The sequence below is a fragment of the Mobula hypostoma genome, chromosome 9, assembly GCF_963921235.1.
Source record: "Mobula hypostoma chromosome 9, sMobHyp1.1, whole genome shotgun sequence".
Taxonomy (NCBI): Eukaryota; Metazoa; Chordata; class Chondrichthyes; order Myliobatiformes; family Myliobatidae; genus Mobula; species Mobula hypostoma.
This window is the reverse complement of record NC_086105.1, coordinates 11945602-11970174: the sequence shown is the minus strand read 5'-3', so window position 1 is coordinate 11970174 and position 24573 is coordinate 11945602. Positions and strand designations below refer to the sequence as shown.

Sequence of the window (24573 nt, the reverse complement as noted above, 5' to 3'; positions counted from 1 at the left end):
GTGGTTTCATTTTTCTGGTTACTGGGTGAGAATATTGAAATAGGGAAGAACTGGAATAATTGGATTGTTCCCTGGAAACAGGGTTGCTAAGGAAATGATTCAGTGAGTAACAAGAGGGTCACTAGTGTCAAAATTGGGAATTTGTGATATCTAAGAAGGACACTATGGTATAGTGGGATTTGGTGGGACTTTTTGCTAGTGTAATGGGTTGCTGCAGAATGGCAAATGAGAAATAAATGACAGACATCCCACCCTGCAAAAACTCATTTCACGGAGGTAGCACCATCAATTTGAGGGAGACTCCCAGAACTTCCGGGAGAGGTGGGATGTCTGCAATAGAGTAGCTGCTTAGCAGCTAGCCAGCTAGTTTAAATAACGTTAGCTACGCTAATGAACGAATTACACCTATTAAACTCACCTCAACATGTCTTTTACAGCCTTAACCCACCATGGGCAATAGAAAAGTCACTGTTGCAAACAGTGCAGCGAGCAACACTGTCATTATTTTTGACCCCTATTAGGCAGGGGTACACTTTAGTGTAGTCTGGGGTCATGTACATTTTATATTTTCTTTTTTTGGAACACTCTGCTATGGTGCTCTCTCTCTCTCTCTCTCTCTCTCATGCTCTCTCTCACGCTCTCGTGGTCTCTCTCACGCGCACTCTCTCTCTCGTGGTCGCTCTCACACGCTCTCTCACTCTCGTGGTCTCTCTTACTCTCTCTCTCTCTCTCTCTCTCCCTCGCTCGCTCGCTCTCAAAAAATTTGATTTCTGGGGCACTGTATATAATTTGCGGACATCAGGGAGCCACTATTAATATGCGGGAGACTCCTGGATCTTCTGGGAGAGGTGGGATGTCTGAAATGAAGTCCAAATTTTTGTCTACTGGTCCCCCTAAATAAGAAGTCCTTGTACTAAGGGTCTGACTTCCAGACACAGATGAACCCTGTTCACATATTTAGAGTATATATGCTCGGTGGATGAGTGGAAAATATCCCGTTGCAAAGTTATGGAAATGGGCTGAAGAAACACCAGTATTGTTTAAGGAGGAAAGTCTCAAGAGTAAGAACCCTATGTACCTAAAGGACAAAAAAAAAATCAGAATTTAGAGAAATCCAAATGCATCCACAGGGCTTTGGCATTAGGGACTGGAGTCAAGTGGATCAAAGTCAATCTGAACAGTCTTGAGCAAGTTTAGTTTGCATCAGAATGTAAAGGTCAATTAATATGCTTGGTATTTGGAAGATACAAAGCTGCTATTGAAGTAAGGTGCTCAGCAAAGATTTACTCTCCACTGAATTATATTACAGGAAATTGTAAAATGGAGTGGAAGGATGCAATTTGGTAATAGAGTGACCTACTCTTCAAATATACTTCAGGACGACCCAGGCTTGCTTGTAGATGGACTATTAATAAATAGTTTCTCTGCAGCCTTACCAGTGGTTAAGCCAGAATGGTAAAGGGGGACTGATGCATTATTTTATACTCAAACAGCTGGTCTATCTCACTCATGTATGCCTCCTTATCACCGTCTCAGATTCTGTCAACAACTGTTGTGTCACTGGCAAACTTATAGATGGCGATTGAGTTGTGCCTAGCCACAGAGTTGAGAGTTTAGAGAAAGTAGAGCAGTGGGCTGATGGTGCATCCTTGAGATGCACCTGTGTTAGTGAAGAGGACGTTACTTCTGATCCGCATTGACTGTGGTCTCCCAATGAGTAAGTCAAGGATCCAGTTTCAGAATGAGGGAGAGACAGACAAATGGATAGCTGCAGAGGGAGTCTTGTGGTCATAATGCCCTATTTGCTTCCTCATGTCACATTAAGTAAAATGTTTGTGTGGTCTTAATGCACTTCTTACCCATCACTGTTATATTCTATTAAAATTAAATATACGTGGATTGAAAAGGTCAGGAACACTACTGAGCTGCTGATGATGAAAGAGCTGTGAGTTAATTTTTATGATGGCCGTATGCGAAGACTGAAATTTGAAACTGAAGCATTTGTTGATGTGACTAACAGTGAGTCTACATGCAATGTGTTAGTCATACATTGTTTTGTAGAGAATCAGTTGTTTGTTAATGCAAAATTGACTAATAGGGTAGTTATTAAAAAACAGCACCAACTGGCAATTCATTTCTTCTGTTCTTGGTATAATGGTATCAACAAAATAAAGAGCCTATATTTACCCTAATTGGAGAAGTGGTAATTTATTCACTGAATTTGCAACAGCTCACAGTGAGATCACTAACTGTAGGTGCCATATGGAAGGAAAGCAGCCCACCTACACAGAGTACTGACTGGAATCGGTGACTCATAGACAACTCTGTTGTTGCACATGAAAACTTGAAGTCATTCTCATGTAATTCAATAAGAGAAAGCGTGAGATCAAGTTGATAAGCAGATTTAGATAATAAACACAATAAAGGCTACAGGTGCTGGAAATCCAAAGCAAGCACACATAAAATGTTGGACGAACTCAGCAGATCAGACAACATCTCTGGAAATGAACAAACAGTCAAGGTTTTGGGGTCCCTTCTTCAGGTTCATATAATTATACAAACAAGTTGGTTAGATACAGTTCAGTGAAACTAAGACACATTGAATGTCGCGTTTTATTTGAGTGTGATCTGATTATCATTCTGCCATTTGATTTCATTTCTATTTATGTATAGTATTTAGGGATACAGCACACAGAAGGCTCTTCTGGACCTTTGAGCCACTCCAGCAGCCTCCAACATCCCTGATTTAATTCTAAGCTAATCAAAGGACAATTTACCTTAAGACCATAAGGCCATTTGGTCCATCAAGTCTGCTACACCATTTAATCCCTTTTTTCCACTCCTCAGCAGCACTCTCCAGCCGTCACCCTGTAACCTTTGATGTCATGGCCAGTCGAGAACCTATCAATCTCTGCCTTAAATACACCCAATGACCTGACCTCCACAGCTGCCTGTGGTAATAAATTTCACAAATTCACCATGCTCTGTCTAAGGAAATTTCTCCCCTTCTCGGTTTTAAATGGATGCCCCTCTATACTGAGGCTGTGCCCTCTTGTCCTAGACTCCCCCATGGGAAACATCCTTTCCACATCTACTCTGTCTAGGCTTTTCAACATTCGAAAGGTTTCAATGAAATGCCTCCCCATCCTTCTAAATCCCAGCGAGTACAGACTTAGAGCTATCAAGCATTCCTCATATGATAGCCTTTTCATTCCCAGAATTGCCATTGTGAACCTCCTCTGAACCCTCTCCAATGCCAGCACACCTTTTCTTAGATGGAGAGCCGAAATTGTTCACAATACTCAAGGTGAGGTGAGGCCTCGCCAGTGCCTTATAAAGCCTCAACATCACATCCCTATTAGGGTTTAATAGCTTTCACTTCACTTGTCAGCCGCAGTTGTACTAGTTTGCCATTTAGGTATACCTTTGATTTTGGAATACATCTATCCTGCACCTTCCTCATTTTTCCCCGAAGCTCATGCCATTGCTGCTTTGCTGGCCCCCCTGCCAGCATCTCCTTCCAAATTACTTTGGCCAACTTCTCTCTCACACCACTGTAATTTCCTTTACTCCACTGAAATACTGCTAGATTAGATTTTACTTCCCCCGTCAAATTTCAAGTTGAACTCAATCATATTGCGATCACTGGTTCCTAAGGGTTCTTTTACCTTAAGCTCCCTAATCACCTCCGGTTAACTACATAACACCCGATCTAGTATAGCTGATCCTCTAGTAGACTCAATGACAAACTGCTCTAAAAGGTCAGCTCGTAGGCATTCAACAAACTCACTCTCTTGAGATCGATTACCAACCAGATTTTCCGAATTGACCTGCGTGTTGAAATGTTTACAATAATCAATTAAGCTACCCAGTATGTATTTGAACTGTGGGAGAAAATCCACTCATTCCATAGGGAAGACATACAGACACCTTTGAAAGAATACCGGCTTGAACTCCTACATCCTGAGATGTAATAGTATCGCGTTAATGGCTATGCTACAGTGGAAACCATTTAAGATGATAAGTCCATAAGATATAGGAGTAGATTTAGGCTATTTGGCTCATCGAGTCCGCTCCGCCATTTCATCATGGCTGATCACTTTCCCTCTCAGCCCTAATCTCCTGCTTTCTCCCCACATCACATCATACAGTGACTAATCAAGAATCTATCAACCTCTGCCTTAAATATACCCAATGACTAGGCTTCTGTAGCCGCCTGTTACTTCATATTCCACAGATTCATCACTCTCTGGCAAAGGAAATTCCTATATGAACGCTCCTCCATTCTGAGGTTTAGCTAATCAAGAACAGCCAATTTTATAATAAGTTGAAGAGTGAATAAAAGAAAAATTGAAAATATAATATTAAATGTGTGAAAGATCATTTGGGTGAATGGGGTGAAATTTGACCTTTTGGGTAAGTGTGGAATGATTGATAACAGATCAGCCAGATGTTTTACATCTTCCCTAGTTTACTTAAGTCAAGACAAGAATAATTTCTTCTAAGATGAGGAGCTCAAAACTATACACAATACTCAAGGTGAGGCCTCACCAGTGTCTTATAAAGCCTCAGCATCACATCACTGCTCTTGTATTCTAGACCTCTTGAAATGAATTTGGATCTCACCATTTTTAGTATTCACTCTTGAAATTTGGCTCGCCCTTTCTCCCTATGTTGTTTTTAGAAGAGGGAATGAATGATTGAAATTCATGATCCAACTTCAGTATGATTCCCAAAGTTAAAACTGCTAGCACTTGTTCCTAAGATTTTCTATTTGACAAAAGAATTAGTTTACCATCCATAAAATTCTACTTCAACATGAATGTGTCTTAACAATGTACATGTACAGAGGGATCTTGTTTTTAAGTTTACAGATCCCTGTAACTGACCACTAGTTGATAGGGTGATAACAAGGTGCATGTCTTCATTAGTCGAGACACTGTGTTCAATAGTCGGGAAGTAATGTTGCAGCTTTATAAAACTCTATTTCGGCTGTATCAGGAGTATTGAATTCTGTTCGAAGTGCATCATTATAGGAAGGATGTGGAGGACTTGGTGAGGATGCAGAAGAGTTTTACCAGGTTGCTGCGTGGATTAGAGGACAGGTGCTATAAGGAGAGGTTGGGAAATCTAGCATTGTTTCTCTGGAGCAGCAAAGGCTAAGGAGACACCTGATACCTTGTTGCAAAGTCAACCAAAATTTCAAACTTTTGAATAATGTGATGTTCCTTTGAGTTACTACTTTTTCAGATGATTGACTAAGTCCAGTAAGTTTCTTCTTAGAAATAAGGTATACCAATTTACCAAGCAGTAAACGACTTCTGCTGCAGCCTACCTTATATAAAATAGGCCACTTATGTTACCTGCTTCAAAAGGGCATCAATTGCTGAAATAAAGCAGGGTGAGCTGCCTCAATGTCTATCACCCGAAAACACTCACACCTATTGTGATGAAATACTTTGAGAGGTTGATTATGGTTAAAACTAATTCTTGCCTGAGCAAGGTCCTGGACCTGCTGCAATTTGCCTCCCACCTCAATAGTTCTACGGAGGATGCAGTCTTCCTGACTCCCCACTTGCCCTTGGATCCCTTGAACAATTGTGATAACTACAACAGGGAGATCAGGCTGCTGTCCATTGATTACAGCTCAGCATTCAACACCACCATCTCATCTTGATTGTGACTTAGATGAAGATCAGACCACATTTATATATATGTAGCTACACATCTCTGTATACTGTATATATTTCAGGCAGACACATGCATATCCAGTGAACGGTGGTTCTGTGGGCGAAGATGCCTTGTTAGTGAGAGAAGTTAAGTTCCCTGGGCCTGACAGGATATACCCTAGGTTATTGTGAGAGGCACGAAAAGAGATTGTCTGGGTCTTGACCAATATCTTTGTGTCCTCTCTAGCCACAGGCGAGGTTGTGGAAGACTGGTGAGTAGCAAATATTGCTCCATTATTCAAGAAGGGAGCCAGGGATAATCCTGGAAACTATAGACAGTGAATTTCACATCAATGGTAGGGAAGTTACTGGAGAGAGTTCTTAGGGCGAGGATTTGGAAAACCATGGGCTAATTAGTGAGAGCCAGCATTATGTAGGGCATGTCCTGTTTTACCAACTTGATTGCTTTTTCAGATGAGGTGAGGAGGATGATTGATAAAAAGTAGAGCTGTGGATGTTGTCTATAGGGATTTTAGCAAGGTGTCCCTTGTGAGAGGCTTATTCAGAAGATTAAGATATATGGGATCCCTGGTATGGATTCAGAAGAAGAGGGTAGATGTGAAAGGGACTTATTCTAGCTGGATGTCTGTGATTAGTGGTGTTCTGCAGGGATCGGTACCTGGATTTCCTCTCCAACCCTTTACCCTTCCTACCCACCTAGCTTCACCTATCGCCTACAACACACACAACATGCTGCAGGAACTCAGCAAGTCAGGCAGCCTCTATGGATAGCTGACCTTCTAGCTATCCCCCTTCCCCACCTTTTTATTCTGTCATTTCCCCCCTTCCTTTCCATGCATGCTGCCTGCCCCCCTGAGTCCCTCTGGCATTTTGTGTGTGTTGCATATACAAACCAAGCTGTCCCACTGCCCTCAGTTATTAATTCATGGGGTCATTTCCCATCGGGTCATCCAGTGTTCCTTAAAACCATGGGGTTCTGTCACTATTAGAGAAACAAGTGACCCCTTACACTTGCAGCATTTTGTGTGGGTTGCTTTGGAATTCCAGCATTTGCCGATTTTTTCCCGTATTTAGGTGTGCTGACCCCTTAACACGCAGAAGACAAAGGAGATCATTGTGGACTTCAGGCATGCTAGGAGCCACACTCACGTCCCCATCTATATCAACGGAGCTGTAGTGGAGCGTATATCAAGCGTCAAATTCCTGGGTGTCCACATTTCCGAGGATCTCACCTGGTCCCTGAACTCCTCCATCCTGATCAAAAAGGCGCAGTAGCGCCTTTATTTCCTGTGGAGCATCAAGAAAGTTCACCTCTTTCCCAGGATACTGATGGACTTTTACAGCTGTACCATTGAGAGCACACTGACCAACTGCATCTCAGTGTGGTACGGCAATTGTCCCGTATCGGACAGCAAAGCACTCCAGCGTGTGGTGAAAACTGCCCAGCGGATTATCGGCACCCAATTGCCCACCATTGAGAACATCTACCATAACCGCTGCCTGGGCAGGGTGAAAAGCATTATCAAGGATGCATCTCACCCTAACCATGGACTTTTTACTCTCCTCCCATCCGGTAGGCGCTACAGGAGCCTCCGCTCCCGCACCAGCAGGCTCAGGAAGAGCTTCCTCCCCGAGGCTGTGACCCTGCTGAACCTCACATCACAGCGCTAAGCAGTATTGCACCCATATTGTACTGTCTCAGTACTTTTATATTTGTATGCTGTAGCACTTACTTTTTACTCACAGTTATTTTGTAAATAACACTATTCTTTGCATTTCTGGTCCGATGCTGACTGCATTTCGTTGGCTTTGTATCTGTACTCGGCACAATGAGAATAAAGTTGAATCTAATCTAATCTTACAATCACTTGAGGAGCAAGAGGCTGAAATCAGAAACACATCAAACCGAGAAACTGTAATGAACCAAGTGAATTACCGTTTATTGCAATTGTGGCTTACGGCGGTAACGCACGCGTGCACGGGAGGCAAGATGTGCACCGAGCACGCGTGTACGAGCGCGCTCCCGCAACGTTGCTGCCATGGAGACTGATTTGTAGAGTCCTCAAGCACCGGAGCTGATTGCAAGGGCCGGGTAAGTGGGCCGCTGGCCATTGCCCCCTGAGGCTGACTCACTGGCTGTCCCGGGCTCTGCTGGAGCCTCTCGATCCCGTGGCAGGGTTACTGACCGGGTCCATGTCCAGAGGCGCCGGACTGGCAGCCTGGAGGAACCGGTTCAAATCCCAACCACCGGTGCTGCCGAGGAGCTTCAGCTCGGCTCACTCCTCAGACCTGAAAACCTGCAGGTCAGCTGCATTGCTGTTGGCGACCCTTGAAACATTTCTTTCGCTGTGCTCGCTCTCTGTGGCAGGGACATATTTTTCTGGCCCTCTCTGATTATGGGACAAATGCGTGTCAGTGTATCAGTACCCTCACGTTATTTCATTGAGGGCGGGGCTGAAGAGGTTGTAGACCTGTACAACAGAAATGCTGGAACCTGAGGTCAGGTACCTGAGTTAATGGGGTGGGGTGGCCTGGCGGCTGCACCCCTGTTTGGTAATTGCTAACTTGTAAAACTTCTGTTTACCAACCAGCCAGACAGATTATTTCATACATAATTCCGTGTGTGTGGAGAGTACAAAAAAACACATAATGCCAAGGTTAGGCCACCTTCAGGGTGGAGGAGCAACATCTTATATTACGTCTGGGTAGCCTCCAACCTGATGGCATAAAAATCGATTTCCCCTTCTGGTAAAAAAAATTGTTTACCTCCCCCTCCGCTCTTCTATTCCCCACCCTGGCCTTAGATCTCTTCTCACCTGCGTTTCACCTCACCCACCCCCCCCACCACTCCTTCCTTTTCTCCCATGGTCCACTCTCCTCTCCTATCAGAGTCCTTCTTCTCCAGCCCTTTACCTTTCTCACCCATCTGGCGTCACCAATCACCATCTAGCTATCCTCCTTCCCCTCATCCCCTCACCTTTTTATTCTGACGTATTCTCCTTTTCTTTCCAGTCCAGAAGAAGGGTCTCAGTCGAAAACGTCAACTGTTTATTCATTTCTATAGATGCTGCCTGGCCTGCTGAGTTCCTCCAGCACTGTGTGCATGTTGCTTTAGATTTCCAGCATCTGCAGACTTTCTGGTGTTTATATCGCAGATATAATGTTACATTTAGAGAAAGTGCCGTGTAAGTTGACGAATATAGTGCAAGAGTTATGTCAAGGTATTGTACATTGAGAGATGATATGAGAGGGCTATTTAGTTATTTTATAACAGAGCAATAGAAGCTGTGTATAATTAGGGAAGAAGGATATTTCTCCTGTGATCTGAATTGACTTCAGAGATGGGCTGTTGCAATAACTGGAATGAGAATCAGTGGTAGGGGACATATCCTCTGATCATTAGGGCTGTGCACAAATATATGGATGTGTATACGATGATGAGAGGCATTGATCATGTGGATAGTCAGAGACTTTCCCAGGGCTGAATTGACTACACGAGAGGGTATAGTTTTAAGATGTTTGGAAGTAGGTACAGAGGAGATGTCAGGAGTAAGTTTTTTACGCAGAGAGTGGTGAGGACGTGGAATGGGCTGCCAGCGACAGTGATGGAGGCAGATATGATTGGGTCTTTTAAGAGACTCCTGGATAGGTGCATGGAGCTTAGAAAAATAGAGGGCTACGGGTAACCTGAGGTAATTTCTAAAGTAAGTACATGTTCAGCACACCATAGTAGGCTGAAGAGACTGTATTTTACTGTAGGTTTTCTATGTTTCTATGTCTAATTTGCTGCTGCAAAGGTGATCCAGTTCAAATTCTTGCCCACACCGCTGTCAGTGTGCGATTGCACGATGATAAACACATGATTTCCCTTTGCAATGACCTGACAAGCTAAGTGGAGACACAAGGGACGGTGTGTGCTGGAATCTAAATCGAGAAACAACAGCTGGGGGAGCTCGATGGGTCAGGTGACACTTGGTGAGGGAAATAAAGGGGCTGAGACCCTTCATCTAAACTAACACTATGAAAGAAAGATTGCCATCATGAAGAGGTGAGGGGGTGGGTGAGATTCGTGTTACCTCAGTCCAGATGTAGGATCTCGACCCAAAATATTGGCTATCCTTTTGCCTCCACAGCTACTGCGCTGAATTATTCCAGCAGTTTATTTCTTACAACTAATACGCCACATGCTTTTAGGGCAGATAAGGTTGGACAGTGAGTGTTAGCTCAGACTGTTTGCTTTGGATCTGTATTTGTTGAAATTGAGCCTGTACTCCTTGGAGTTTTGAAGAATGTGGGATGCCTTTTTCAAGCATATATAAAATTCAAAGCTGACTTGTCAAGGTAAATGAGATGTTTTCACTCACGGGGAAGAAACCAGCAAAGCTGCAAAATAAAAAACAAACTTCAAAAATGAATTGTGTTTAAATTTTCTTTTCTCAGAGGGTAGTAAATTTTTGGGATATTTTCCACCCCCTCCAAAGATGGGCCAGGTCATTAGATATGTTTAAGGTGGAAACAGTTAAATATTTGAAATACTGAGGATTGTGGAGAAGTGGCAGAGAAGAAAAAATGAGGGCAGCGCAGATGAGCTGTGATCATGTTGAGTGGTGGACAGGCTTGTGGGCCTGGTAGCTCACTCTACTTCCTATTTTCCCACATTCTTGTGAAAGAATAAAAAGTTAATGCACGCTATCAATTATTTCTTTTCTCCCTGTGGTACATCACTCAGCAAATCCAATAAATACTTACAATGATTTGTAAGGCCTTTAGTTCCTATTGCCAAGAATGTAAGGGGTGGGAAGTTTTGGGGGAGGTTGTCATGGATGAATTTCTCAGATGTAGAAACTCTGCCAAAATGAAACTATAAATCTGTACTAATGTTACTTCCTTTAGCAATCATTTGTTAAATTTGTAGTGATTAGATTGCACTCGTTGTTTGGCAAGGGTTGTCAGCACTTTTGGATTAAATAAACACTTATATCTCTTAGAGTTACACAAAATTGCAGATGCTGTAGTCTGGTGCTAAAGATGTCCTTTATGCTGGTTATTGGAACAAAAGGAGAAGAGCTTTTAATCTAAATTCTAACTCGATAAGCATTTTTCCAGTAACCTCATCAGTTTTTAGGACCTCTAAATGCTTCATTAGAACACAGTCTATAGTACAAGTAGGCTGTGGGGACTCTCATCCCTTTATTACTGATCTTTTACCCCGGGATCACTTTCCTCTATCAATCCCAAATTTTTGGTTCCCTAAATACAATAGAAAAATCTTCTGCACTATACTTGAGTAGACACTTCCAAAGTTTCACTAGCACTTGAATAAATTTCTTTATTCCTCCCTCTGTGATTCCCTTGTCCATTTGTCCCTCCCCACTATTCTCCCTCCAGACCTGCAAGTGGCCTACGTGCCTCACCTGCCTGTACATCTCCTCTCTCACCTCCATTGAGGGCCTCAAACAGTCCTTCCAGGTGAGGCAACACTTCACCTGAGAATCTGCTGGTGTCATGTATTGCACCCATTGCTCCTGATGTGGCTTCCTCTACATTGATGAGACCCATTGTAAATTGGGGGACTGCTTTGTTGAACACCTCCACCAAACATTTTAATTCCGATTCCTGTTCCGATATGTTGTTCCATGGCTTCCTCCTGTGCTAAGATGAGGCCACCCTCAGGCTGGAGGAAGAACACCTTATATTCCATCTGTGTACCTTCCAACCTGCTGGCATGAATATCGATTTCTCCTTCATTGAACAAATCACGCACCACCCCCCCCATTCCACACTCTGACCTTTTACTGCTTCTCACCTGCCTCTTACTTCCCCGTGGGTCACCCCCTCCTTCCCTTTCTCCGCTTGTCCACTCTTCCCTACTATCAGATTCTTTCTTCTCCAGCCCTTGATCTTTCCCAGCCACCTGGCTTCACCTATCACCTTCCAGCTAGCCTCTTTCCCCTTCCCCCACCTTTTAATTCTGGTATCTTCCCCCTTCCTTCTCAGCCCTGAAGAAGGGTCTTGGCCTGAAACATCGACTGTTCATTCATTTCCTCAGGTGCTGCCTATCCTGTTGAGTTCCGCCAGTGTTTTGAGTGTGTTGCTAAAGAAATTCCTTCTTATCCCACTCATGAATGATTGATCCCTTATTTTGAAATAGCAAATTCTGATTTTAGTCATCTCAGCCAAGGGAAATATCCCTACATGGACTCTGACAAGCCTCATAAGAACATTTCAATCAGATTGCCTCTACATTTTTTTTATATCTCCAGAGAGTATATATTTAATTTCTTCTCATGACGCTAAATGAAATCAGTCTGGTGAACTTTTATTACACTGTCACTAATATGTCCTTGGGCATGAAACAAGACTGATACATTATTCCAGATGCAGTTAACCTGCGCCTCAAATCCTCCTCCAACAGGGGAGTTGTCTTCCTATTCGCTTGCTGTACCTGCATCTTAATTTGGGGACACCCAGGAACACCTGAATGGTGTACATTGCTGACAAAAGAAGGTCCCTGTACTTGAACGATCTCTCTCTTGATGGTGAGAGAAAGTCTGCTGGTCCTTGAGTCAGGGAACTCGGACAAGCGGCGCGGTAGATTGTAACATTGAAACAGTGAGCTGTTTGTATCCCCTCTCGTTGTTGCTTGAGTGATATCTCTTCCTTGCCAGTGAGAGAGAGAGAGACTGTCTGAAATGTTGAAGTGTTGGGATGGACAGTAGTTTCTGATGGGCTCTAAATCATGGTCTCTGGTGTCTTTGTTATTGCTGGCATGGTGGGTGCTGGAGTTAAAACTTTTGCTGGAGCAAGTGGGGGAGGTGTGAGGGAAGTGTAGATGTTTTCGCTGTTGCCGCTTGTGCGTAGGTTCTAACATTTCCTGTCATTCATTCTTCGAGTTTTCTTCTGTTTCATGGATGTCTGTGAAGAGTAAGAATTTCAGGTTGTATAGTGTATACATCCTCTGATATTAAATTGAACCATTTGCTATTCAACATATGGTTTAAAAAACGATTAATGTTTCATTTACAATATTATCACCCTTTAACTTCCTCTTGAGATTAGCTGACCACATCCTGTTGCATCTGGTCACATTCTCTCTGCATGCTTCTCATAACTCATTGCTCTTCATCTTCCATTAGTGGACTTGGATAGAGGGGACAAGGAGTAATATATTAGTCATTGGTCAGGCTCCACCACCAAACCATTTGCTACTCCACTAGTTACAGCTTCTCAAACTGTAAGTGACTAATCTACTCTTAAACCCAGATGCTGGAAATCCAAAGCAGCACACACAAAATGCTGGAGCAACTCAGCAGGTTAGGCAGCGTCTATGGAAATAACATAAACAGTCGATGTTTTGGGCTGAGGCCTTTCTTTTGAAAAGGAAAAGGGAAGATGCCAGAATAAAAAGATGGGTGAGGGCAAAGTAACTAGCTGGAAGATGATAGGTGAAGCCAGGTGGGTGGGAAAGATCAAGGGGTGGAGAAGGAAAGAATCTGATAGAGTGGACCATAGGGAGAAAGGGAAAAGTTGGGGGGAAACTAAGAGGGAAGCAGTAGGAAGGTGAAAAGAAATAAAGGTCAGAGTGGGGAAGAAAAGGAAAGGGGTATGGGAAGATTTGCTCAGTCAAGGAGAAATCGATATTTGTACCTTCAGATTGAAAGGTATCAAGATGGAAAATATGGTATTGTCCCTCTTCCCTAAGGATGGCCTCATCTTGGCACAAGGGGAGGCCGTGGACCAACACTTTGGAATGGGAATTGGAATTAAAATGTTTGGTCACTGGGAAGTCCCACTTGTGGAGGTGTTCAATGAAGCAGTACCCCAATTTCCAACCGGTCTCTTACTTCTCTTGTCATGTGTGAAGCTAAGCAGAGCTGCAGAACGGATGATGCTAATGAGAGAGATAATGAGAGACAACGGAGAACCATTCAAAATGCTAATAAGAGAGAAGAGAGAGATTAACGAGAGAGAGACACATAATTCAGAGTTTGGAGGACCGATTGGTGGGAATCGGTCAGAGGCTCACAGGGTGTAAAGGTATGATCGGTGGGAACCTGGTGTGTGTCCGCCCTTGCCTGGGTGCCGAGTTCGCCACGGAAGAATGATTGCATCTGGAACGGAGGGGTCACAGTCGGTGACCAGCGGGATCAGAAGGCATCGAAAGGTTTGCCTGAAACCAACTGTATCTCTCTCCCTCTCCCTCGCCCTCTCCCTCTCCCTCTCCCATCCCCACCCCCTCTCCTTCCCCCTCCCCCTCTCCTTCCCCCTCTCCCTCTCCCTCCCTCCCCCAATGGTACAACATCAGTGATTACTTCAAACTACACTAGACTGAACTGATCTCTGCTTCACCTTAAGACTGATCATTTTACCCCTAGACTGTGATAGAGCTTGGTTGATTCCTATTACCCTATTTCTGTGTATATATGTATACTATCATTGCTAACCTGTTACATTTATATCCTTGCAGTTAGTGTACTGTATTACTTATTTCTTTAATAAAACTTTATTAGTTCCTAGTAATCACAGACTCCAATGAGTGTTCCATTTCTGCTGGTTTGACAACCCAGTTACGGGGTACATAACACTCTTACTCTGTTTTCTGTCCAGTAACACGGCCTCAGAGTAATTTTTTTTCAGTTTTCAATGTCTGGAAAAAATTTCTACAGGATATATTTGTGAATCTTATTGTAGATAACAGACTTACCTGTGCTGTATAACAAAATGCTCTTGCTTTGAAGATGTGCCAAGGTTTCCTGTGGATTTCTATGTGGCGATTTTACACCCTGTAGTCATTTTCTCTGCTATATAATTATACAGTTGATATTCAGATACTAAAGTGTATGATTTTAATAGGAAATAATGGATGAAGACAAACTGCTTGAAGAAGCCCTTGAGGCTGAACTAAGCAAGATCCATATTCCTGCATCAGAAATAGAAGAATCTGAGGAGGAAGAATTGGAGGAATCAGAGGAGGATATACTCATTGAATCAGATCCTGTGAGCTTTTAAATTTGTTATAAAATAGCACTTAAGTAAAGGTAGAACATTGAAAACCTTTGATCTGCTTAATAATATCCTCAGTAATTATGATCTGAATGCAAGTGGGACCCTGAGATTCTGGTGACTTCTGGTGTCATTTCAGTATTTGCCTTCTCAGAACTCATATTTCATTTAAGAATGCCGAGGAACAATACATCAAACGTCAATATATCAATACATCAATACTTTGCATTCCTTACTTCACCGCCTTCTGGCTCTTTCTTTAGTTTAAAGTAATTTCGTTAATTTCTGTCTTTGTGACAAACTTAATAACTGATCTCTATTGAAACACTAGTGTGAGAGATTGTTATGATATTCCATTCATAACAGATCAGAATAATTTTGATGACACTGGAAATTAAAGCATCAGATGTTCAATTGCTGGTCAGCCCATATTGTCCATAGTCAAAAATCCCTGTAAAATGACTTTTAAAGCTTGGCAAAGATTGGCTACATGTTAGTGATTCTACAAACACTATCTTGATCAGTTAAAAAAATAAGTAAAGCTAGTCAAGCATAATTCAGTTGTTTTAAATAAACGCCTTTTTGGAGATATATTCTTGCAGGCAGGCTCCATTAATTAATTAATTAAAACAATTATTGAGATACAGGTCCTTCTGACCCTTGAGCTGCACCACCCAGCAACCCCCAATTTTAAACCTAGCTTAATTTTGAGACAATTTACGATGACCAATTAACCGACCAACCAGTATGGCTTTGGTCTGTGGGAGGAAACCCACGCGGTCGTGGGGAGAACATACAAACTCCTTATAGACAATGGCGGAATTTGAACTCTTGGTTGCTGGAACTGTAAAGCATTGTGCTGACCACTAGGCTTCATCCTTGCATTCTCCCAAGTAATGAATTGCTAAGTCTCTGTTAAAAGGTGAGTGAAAGAAAAGCTATTTTTTTGCTATCAGCTTGTTTAGAAATTGCATAAACTAGCCTAGAGATAGGTCAGCTGACTACCATGACAGACTGTGTGTTTGTGCGTGTGTGTGTGTTAAGACGTCCTGCAAGAATGTAGACTCTTAAAAGAATGAGATGCAAGCAAATGCTGGTTAATTACATCCTGAACAAATCAATCAGTAAATAGTGGATCTTTTGAACAAAGGTGAAATAGTTATTAATTCTCATGTTCTAATATTTTTAATTGTTGAATTTGATGGTACAAATTGGATGCTACATTTTAAAAAGAAATTTATGATATCGTTTGATGTATTAGCAGATTTGATTTCTCTTAAATTGAAGAACTGATTATCCTGTTGGGCTGACCAATATTTTGAAAATTTGATATCAGAAGTTATTTATGTTTTAGGATGCAGATGACTTCCCCACACCTGTCCTTTGCTACTTTGACCAAATTAAGCAAAGAGGAGAGACTGTGGAAAAGATGATTCTCCAGGATTTAGAGCAGCTCGAGTGTAAGTATGTTTAAGTTCGAAGTTAAAAGTACATAACTTATCAAAGTGTGTATAAATTATACAACCTTGAGATCCATCTGCATACAGGCAGCCACAAAATAAGAAACCTGAAAGAGCCTAATTTTAAAAAAAGACCAATACCCAACGTGCAGAGAAAAAAAAACAAATCAGATTATGCAAACAATAACACAAGCATCAGCATTCAGAACGAATTGCACCCATAAACCCGAAGCCAGGAGCAGCCGGTGTAGGACCATGGTCTCAGTCTCAGTTTCAGTCCATCATACAGAGGTAAGTCACTGCGAAGCTTGCAGACGTTCAGTCTGGAACAACTGGGCATGACACAGCTTCATTCTCAGCACTGAGGAGAGTGGAGTAAAGCGTCACAGAACAGATGTATGAGATTTACATGAGATTGTCAAGACCTGCTCCCATGCATTTCCACTAATCCCTAGTTTGATAGTAGAATGACTCTGTTGTGGAAGAGATTTCCATTAAAAAAAAAGTAGTATTCTCTTAAGGACACTATAAGAGTTGCTGCTATTGTAGTGTGAGGAGTAAGAACAGAGGTGGGAAACATTGTCTGAGAAATTCAAAATTAGAACCAAGATCAGCTTTAATATCACCACCATTAGTCATGAAATTTGTTTCTTGGTGGCAGCAGTATGATGCAACACATACTAATAGAGGAAAAAAAACAGTGACTTGTAATAAGAATATGAATATATATATAATAGTTAAATTAAATAAGTAGTTGGAAAATAGAAATAAAAAAGTAGTGAGGTAGTGTTCATGGGTTCAATGTCTATTCAGAAATCGGATGGCAGAATGGAAGAAGCTGTTCCTGAATTGTTGGGTGTGTGCCTTTGGCCTCCTGTACGTCCTTCCTGATGGTAGCAACGAGAACAGGGCATGTCCTGGGTGATGGATGCCACCTTTTTGAGGCACCACTCCTTGAAGGTATCCTGGATACTATGCAGGCTAGTGCCCACGATGGAACTGACTAAATTTATAAGTATTTGCAACTTATTTCAATCCTTTGCAGAATCCCCATCCCCCACCCCCCACACCAGACGATGATACAGCCAGTTAGAATGCTCTCGGCAGTACTTCTGTAGAAATTTGCTTGTGTCTTTGGTGACACACTAAATCTCCTCAAACTCCTAATGAAATATTGCTACTATTGTGCCTTTTTTGTGGCTGCATGGATATATAAAATTGTGTAATGTGTGAGTAGCTCTTATAATTGTGGGGCTGTCATGCAAAATTTGGTAATGAAAGTGAGTAAGGGCTGATGACTGGGGCATTGATTAAGGTCCGGCCGTGAAGGTGTAGATATTAGATGCTTATCAAGGACCTGGAGAGATGTTGTTTGCCATCTTTTTAATCTAGTGTGTGGGGCGAGGGAAGGTTGCACGTGGCAATGGGGTGAATTGTTGATCGAAATCTGGGTTGTCATCTTTTGAAGTTCAGCGATTTGCAGTAAGGACATTTGATCAAAGGGTAATTGTGGATTGGGACTGGGCAATTACTGAATCAATACAGAGGAAAATTGATGAGTCAAGTCCATAAGGAGTCACAACCTGGAGGGGTTAGAGATTGGGTTAATTGGAGGTAAGATCAATGGTGGAAAGATAAGGACCAATGCTGAGGTGAAAGGACACAAACGTTAAGGAATGAGAAATGAGATGTAATATACTGTGGGCTCACGCTGAAGAAACATAAATCCAGTATATGGTTATCCTTGGAAGGACTATTGAGGACCACTCCATACATTTTCAACATGATGTAAAACTGTTCTGTATTTGCAGGTTACAATGCACACCAGAAAGTAACACTATTTCATTCTGAGAAAAATCTATTTGCAATTGTTATGTTTTGCTTAATTTCACAGTCTACCTGATTTTGACGATACATGACATTTTACTCATTGAATGAAAGAGGAATGAAAGCTGATTTAAAACAAAAATCACCACTCTTCCATATACTCAAATTTTATGTCTGTAGTTGAAGAAAAAAAGTTTTAAGTGTTAATTTTCTTGTTGCTTCACTTGAAAAGTTTCTGTCAGTTGTTCATGCTTTATTGCTGAACTTCATAGTAATTCGTTAAAAATCAAAAGAGTGAACATTTTCACTATCAAAGCTTTCAAGGACCATATGGGAAGAAATGAATAATTTGTAATTTTTTTCTTTCAATGTGAACGTATTTTAGCTATCAAGTTTCAAGACTGTTCAAGGATAACTTGAAGATTATTGCATTGTAATAATTTTTCATCACAGTTATTTAGGCTTTTTCCTAAGAGCTGAAGGTTGAAAATATTCTCACTTCCAGTCCACTTACTGTATAGTCAATGGATAGAAAACCATATGAAAAAAAGTGTTTTAAATGTTTTAGTTGTCAGAAGTGTGTTGGACATTTTTCTCGACTTCTTATGTTCTGGATGCTGAAATACAAAAGAGTAATTCACTAACTAAACATTATGTATTCTTCATCTTTTACAGCCAATTTTGTAGTATTAAGGTTTATTTAAACTTACATTAAGTTTAAGTTTGACCAGATTTGATTAAGACTCTAGGAAAGCAGCAGACACTTGAGTTTGACAGTTGTATTTTGTCAATAATCCATACAATAATAAAGCACCTTCTTTTTGAATAATCACTATTCACTACACAGGCCCCAAATGTTTACTGAGCTCATTATTTTATACCTCAGAATTAGTATTACTATTGCTTATTTCAATATGGTTTTAAACAGCCCATTTTAATGCAGTTCATCGCTTGATTTTTGTTTTGACAGATGTTGATCATTCTGTTCAGAATTGTTCTGAATCAGAAATGTTGCTAGCATTGGCTTCTGAATTTGGCGAGGACCATTTAAACATGACGGAGAGGGTAATTCCAATTTTGCTTGCTTATTTTGGAAAATGTCTACACATATATATACTGTTGTTTGAAAATAAGTGGTGTTTGAACTTGAAAAATTGAAACTTTTAAAATTGAAAGTTGTCATGTTAATCTGTGCTTTTCAGCGTTGACAGCAGAGATTTAAATTGTTTCAGAGTAGAAAGGAAAAGGTCTTCTGTTTAGGTTGATAAGTAAACTGCTTTGATGTTACAGTATTTGATACTGATAAGACAAAACTCTCCAAATGTTTTTCACCATTTACAGTGATTTAATCGTCAGGTATTGGACAGCACTGATAACTTATTAAAGATGTAAAAGTTCTGTACCAAGCCAGCTGCATGTTATATATTACACTTGATTTTTAGATGTTCAGCCCATTCCTATAAATTTCATGCCCCCATGGAGCCCCATTTAAATGTAATCTTTTACAAGTTGTTACAGCTGCCTCTTTGAATCACTGTAGTTGGAAAATTCAGCAGAATTTGTTCTGTAAGTATTTTATTTATATACTGCTACACAGGTGAGGAGGCTTGGTTGAATATTTTTATCATTTGCAAAAGTTAAAAATGAATTAACAGCATAAGAAAATCTAAATGAACTCACATGACTCACTTGGAGTATTGTGAGCAGTTTTGGTCCCCTTATCTAAGAAAGATAACCAGGCCGCTGGATCCGGGAGGGGATGTCGAGAGGGTGGGTCTGGACCTGTGCAACAAAAAATCCATTCACGCACACGCTGTTCCTTTCTGAGGAGTGGGGTATTATCCCACTAACTGACTGAAAGGAACCATCATCATCCTATGGGATGGATAGCCAGAAGAAGGAGATCTAAGAAAGGAAGTGCTGACACTGGTGAGGATTCAAAGGAGGTTCATGAAAATGATTCCAGGATTGAAAAACTTGTCGTATGAGGAGTGTTTGATGGCTTTGGGCCTCTACTCACTGGAATTCAGAAGAATGAGCAGTAACCTCATTGAAGCCTATCGAATGTTGAAAGGCCTTGATAGAGTGGATGTGGAGCGGAGATTTCCTATGGTGGGGGATCTAGGATCAGGGGTCATAGCCTCAGAATAGAAGGTCATCCTATTAAAATGAAACTTACAAGGACTTCCTTTAGACATAGAGTGGTAAATCTGTGCAGTTTGTTGCCACGGGCAACTGTGGAGGCCAAGTCATTGGGTATTTTTAAGGTAGAGATTGATAAATTCTTGATTTATCATGAAGGAATACGGGAGAAGGCAGGAGATTGGGACTGAGAGGGAAAAAAGATCAACTATGATGAAATGGCAAGTAGACTTGATGGGCCAAAGGGCCTAAATCTGTTCCTATATCTTATGGTCTTCATCACAATGACCTTCAGTACAACGAACAGTGTGTATTAATCGGTCACAGGGCTGGTATCAGAACCTAACGTGGTAATTCTTTTATACAACATTAAGGAGGCTACTTTGCCAATTGGACACAAAAAATGACTGCTTTAATGTATGTTTTACTGAATCCTAAAGCTTTTCAATAGAAATACAAATCAATGCATTTTGAAGCTTATCTTTCGTTTAATGCATAGTTATTTTCAACTGTGTGAACATTTATTTAAGTATGACTTTTTATCTTTTCGCAGTTTAATGACACTTCTATATGAAATCTAATATAACTAATGCATGTGACTAAAATTTCTTTCTAAACCAACAATAACAACAAAAAATTAGTCTACAGTCTAATCATCACTCACATTCATACTGTACTTTCTTGAAAGACTTTTGTTTGTGGTTGGGTCACTGAATGAAAGTCCATGAATAAATGCAATGTTCTGTGCTGCCATTTAGTTATCCAAAAGTGTTATTTGAAATGGCTGTGAAAAAGAAATCTATTCTCCCTTTAAAACTAACAGAGGAAACATAGTGGCCATGAGCAATGCTTGGCGTAATAAAATTGACTACAGATTGATAGAATAGTAAATGGCAATTATAACTTAGTCCAAACACTGTTTTGACTTGCACTGATTTTTGATATTAATTAAATTCTATGTTCGAATAGAATCAAAGTGGCTATTAACCTCAGAGAATAGTACTTCATCTTCTTTCGGGAGATGTTGAAGTCCCTGGAACAAAGCTTAAGATAATCAACTTTTTTTTCCATAGTTGATTTCTTTATTTCCTTTTTTAAAATTTTTTCTCCTCTGACTTTGACTACCAGTATTTGAAGCAGTTGTTCCCTTGATGACTTTGGGCTACACCCTGTTACAGATATTCTCACTTCTGTCTCCATCCGTACCCCTCTCTGTAACATAAAACATGTTCTCTGTTCCCTTTTTTTTTAAGCTGGCTGGTGGTGTAGTGGCATCCACACAAGACTTCGAGGTGAGTGCTCCCATGTTTGAATCTGGCCAGCTCCTTACACGCTTCCATCTGTGCAGAGCTAACAACTCAGCCTCATAAAGAACAGCCAGAAATGCTAAAGAAATGACAAAGTTGCTGTCGAGTGTGCACAAGGTGCAGAAAGGAACAACAACTATTCCTGTTTTGATGAATGGTGTGTCTGATCATTTTTCACGGGTCCTGTTTAATAGTGGGTGGAAGTTTAGGCCAGTAAGTCAGTAGGTGAGGCAGATCTAGCAAGGGCTGTGAAAATCTGTGAATTTTGATAGATGGAATTCATGAATAGTGGCCCTGAAGGATAATTGGCAAAGTAGCTTCCTTAATGGGAACTGGCGTCATCTGGGTTCCCAAGTCTGGCCTGCGACCTATTTCGGAATGGCACCTTAAAATAATGCAGAAGGAGGTTTCATAGATATTGTTCATCTATGCTGTCATTTAGGTGAATTTGAGAACAGCCTTGACCATGTATGTTCTATTGAAAATCTTGATAATGGTTGTTGAGCATACATTGTGTGTTGTTGGTTCCCACTGTCCATATTTAGGATCAGGTGCACAGAGGACTGGGAACAAAAACAATGCAACTTTCATGATACATCTGATTTTAAACCATAATCTGGTTGGATAGTTTTACGAGATTTAATGAACTTTCTAATCAATGTTCATTCCAAAAATGATGGTGTTGGTTTGATAGCAGTGATGTCATTAGATAAGGTGTTTACTTTAGATAATCTTTGTGGAGATATCTTTGCCTGATATTTGTCTGGCAAAGTTCATCATTGTAACTCTTCCGCCAAGTGTGTACACTGTATAAAATGTGGCACCATGTAATCTGTTTCATAGGTGAATATGTTATATGTGAGATCCTAGTTTAGGAATATATTCTAGACAAAAGAAAATGTTGGAAGTAGCTAAATAGTGTCCTTGTGATAGGGAATTTAGTGTGTTGTATCTGCTGTTACAGATGACAACTGAAGGTAAAATTGAAAATACAGAGGAACTGTATTTAAGAAGAGGTTTGAAACTGCTGAAAAGACAGATTAAGACACATCTCCAACAATGTGTGAAATTTTGGCAGTGGGTCAGGAATCCCCACGGTACAAGTACAAAATCTCTGCTTTTAGCTGAGATTTGATTATACTGCAAAAAAAGTATATTAAGATCTGCATAGTTTGATTAATATTGTATTGTATGATATGACAACAGACTAAACATGAAATATATAGCTTATTTATTTATTTATTTATGCATGCATGCTCAGCATAACAAACTTTTCAATTTCTAGATACACTTACATTTACAATTCTTCCCCTCACAGATATCAGGTATGAGAACACTTCCATCAAAATATAGACATCACCACAACATCCTATACAAAAGCCCTTATTAGTATAGCAGACAGGTTTACATCTATATACTGCAGAAAAGGTTGCCATGCTTTATGAAAACTATTTGTTTTTGAGTGTACCATACATGTCAAAAAGTCCAAAGGAATGTATTCCATGATTAATTTACGCCAACCAAAAAGTCCAGGGGCCTTATCGGATATCCAACAAAGTAAAATGTTCTTCCTTGCACAAAAAGTCAGGATGTTTAAAAAGTTTTTTCTGATGTGCATTAATAATATGACTGCTAGGTTAGCCTAAGAGAAAAAACACTGGGTCCAGTTCAAGCTCCATCTTCAGAATCTTTTCCATTTCACCCCAAATATCACTCTAGTATGCTTGAAGTTTGGGACAAATCCAGAAAATTGAGGGCAACGCAGCGAAAATATCACCCTTCACTCCAATAACCGGCAGTCCAGATTTTCAGTCTGGCATAATGGATTCTGAATTTAAACTTCGGATTTCTAAGGGTATTTTTCACCTAGGAGATTTGTTTGATGAAGGAACGATGATGTCTTTTAGTCAAATAGTATAGAAATTTAACATACCGAACAAGGATCTTTTTCATTTCTTTCAGATAAGAGATTATATACAGAGAAATAACATCACTGTTAACTGATTTCTATAGTTCTGACATAGAAAAGAGGGTGTTTCGTTCTAAGGGTGAAGTCTCTATTAGTACTTTTTACAGCATCCTGAGGGAATGTTCTTGTGGAGAGGCTGACCATCTGGGAAAGGTCTGGGAGGAACAATTGGGAGTAGAAATTACAGCTGAAACATGGGAAGATATCGGTGATAATGCAAAGAAGATTTCAGTTTGTAATGGAACTAAAGCATTGCAACTCAAAATTCTGCATAGAGCCCATCTGACTCCAGATCATCTCTCGAAATTTAAGACGGGGATTTCTCCAATGTGTTCTAAATGTAAAGTAAATACTGGAAAATATATAGCTTTTAATTGTTTTCTTTAGATATTAGAAAAGGAAGTACAAAAAAAAGACATGGAACTTCAAAAGAACATAGACTTCGATGTTCAAGTGAAGAAAACTGATCAGCCTCTAGAGGATGAGGAAATTTCAGGTAAATTGGTATTTTTTTGTGTAGCATGCTATAATTGATTTTGTATTGTAGGGTAATGTAATGGATGGAAACATATGCATAACTCACAACCGACAGTGTATTGGGGTTCACTTTAGGCTGGTCTGACTTGATGATGTAATTACATGAAGTTTTTTTCATCATGTTTTATGTTCTGTGTTTGGAGGACAATAAAGGAGTTGCGGCAGTTTCCCTTTAAACATAAAATGCCTAAGCCATTTTATTTACGAAAACCTGCGTTGGTGATCCTGATGCTTTAGGACAATTCCAGAGTTATTCAACATGTCAGCCAATGCAGTCGCTTTGAAACTGACGGAATTTTAGGAGCAAAATGCCATTGCTTGGTTTGTACAGGTTGACACCCGGTTTGCACTGTGAGAAATATCAGCGGATGGCACCAGATATTATGATGTAGTTGCATTGCTGAACAGATCCACGGCAGCAAGAGTGGTGAGTCTGCTTGAATACCCAGCTGAACATGGTAAATACTGGTCACTGAAAACTCATCTTTTACAGACACTTGGATTATAGGCGTCTGAGCGTGCCAAGCAGTTGCTGTCCTTGCCCGGCCTGGGAGATTAAGTCAAGTCAAGTCACTTTTTATTGTCATTTCGACCATAACTGCTGGTACAGTACACAGTAAAAACGAGACAGTTTGTTT

General features: G+C 40.6%; 1 protein-coding gene across 1 annotated transcript in view; it reads left to right on the top strand.

Moving 5' to 3' along the window:
- The first annotated feature begins 1970 nt into the window (after positions 1 to 1970).
- lrriq1 (leucine-rich repeats and IQ motif containing 1) overlaps positions 1971 to 24573 on the top strand; it is a 179901-nt gene continuing 157298 nt past the window's right edge. The window contains exons 1-6 of the mRNA XM_063059516.1: positions 1971 to 2019; positions 7748 to 7782; positions 14544 to 14687; positions 16048 to 16153; positions 18951 to 19045; positions 23786 to 23894. Of these exons, the coding sequence (XP_062915586.1) occupies positions 1971 to 2019; positions 7748 to 7782; positions 14544 to 14687; positions 16048 to 16153; positions 18951 to 19045; positions 23786 to 23894 (538 nt within the window). The remainder of the gene's footprint in view (positions 2020 to 7747; positions 7783 to 14543; positions 14688 to 16047; positions 16154 to 18950; positions 19046 to 23785; positions 23895 to 24573) is intronic.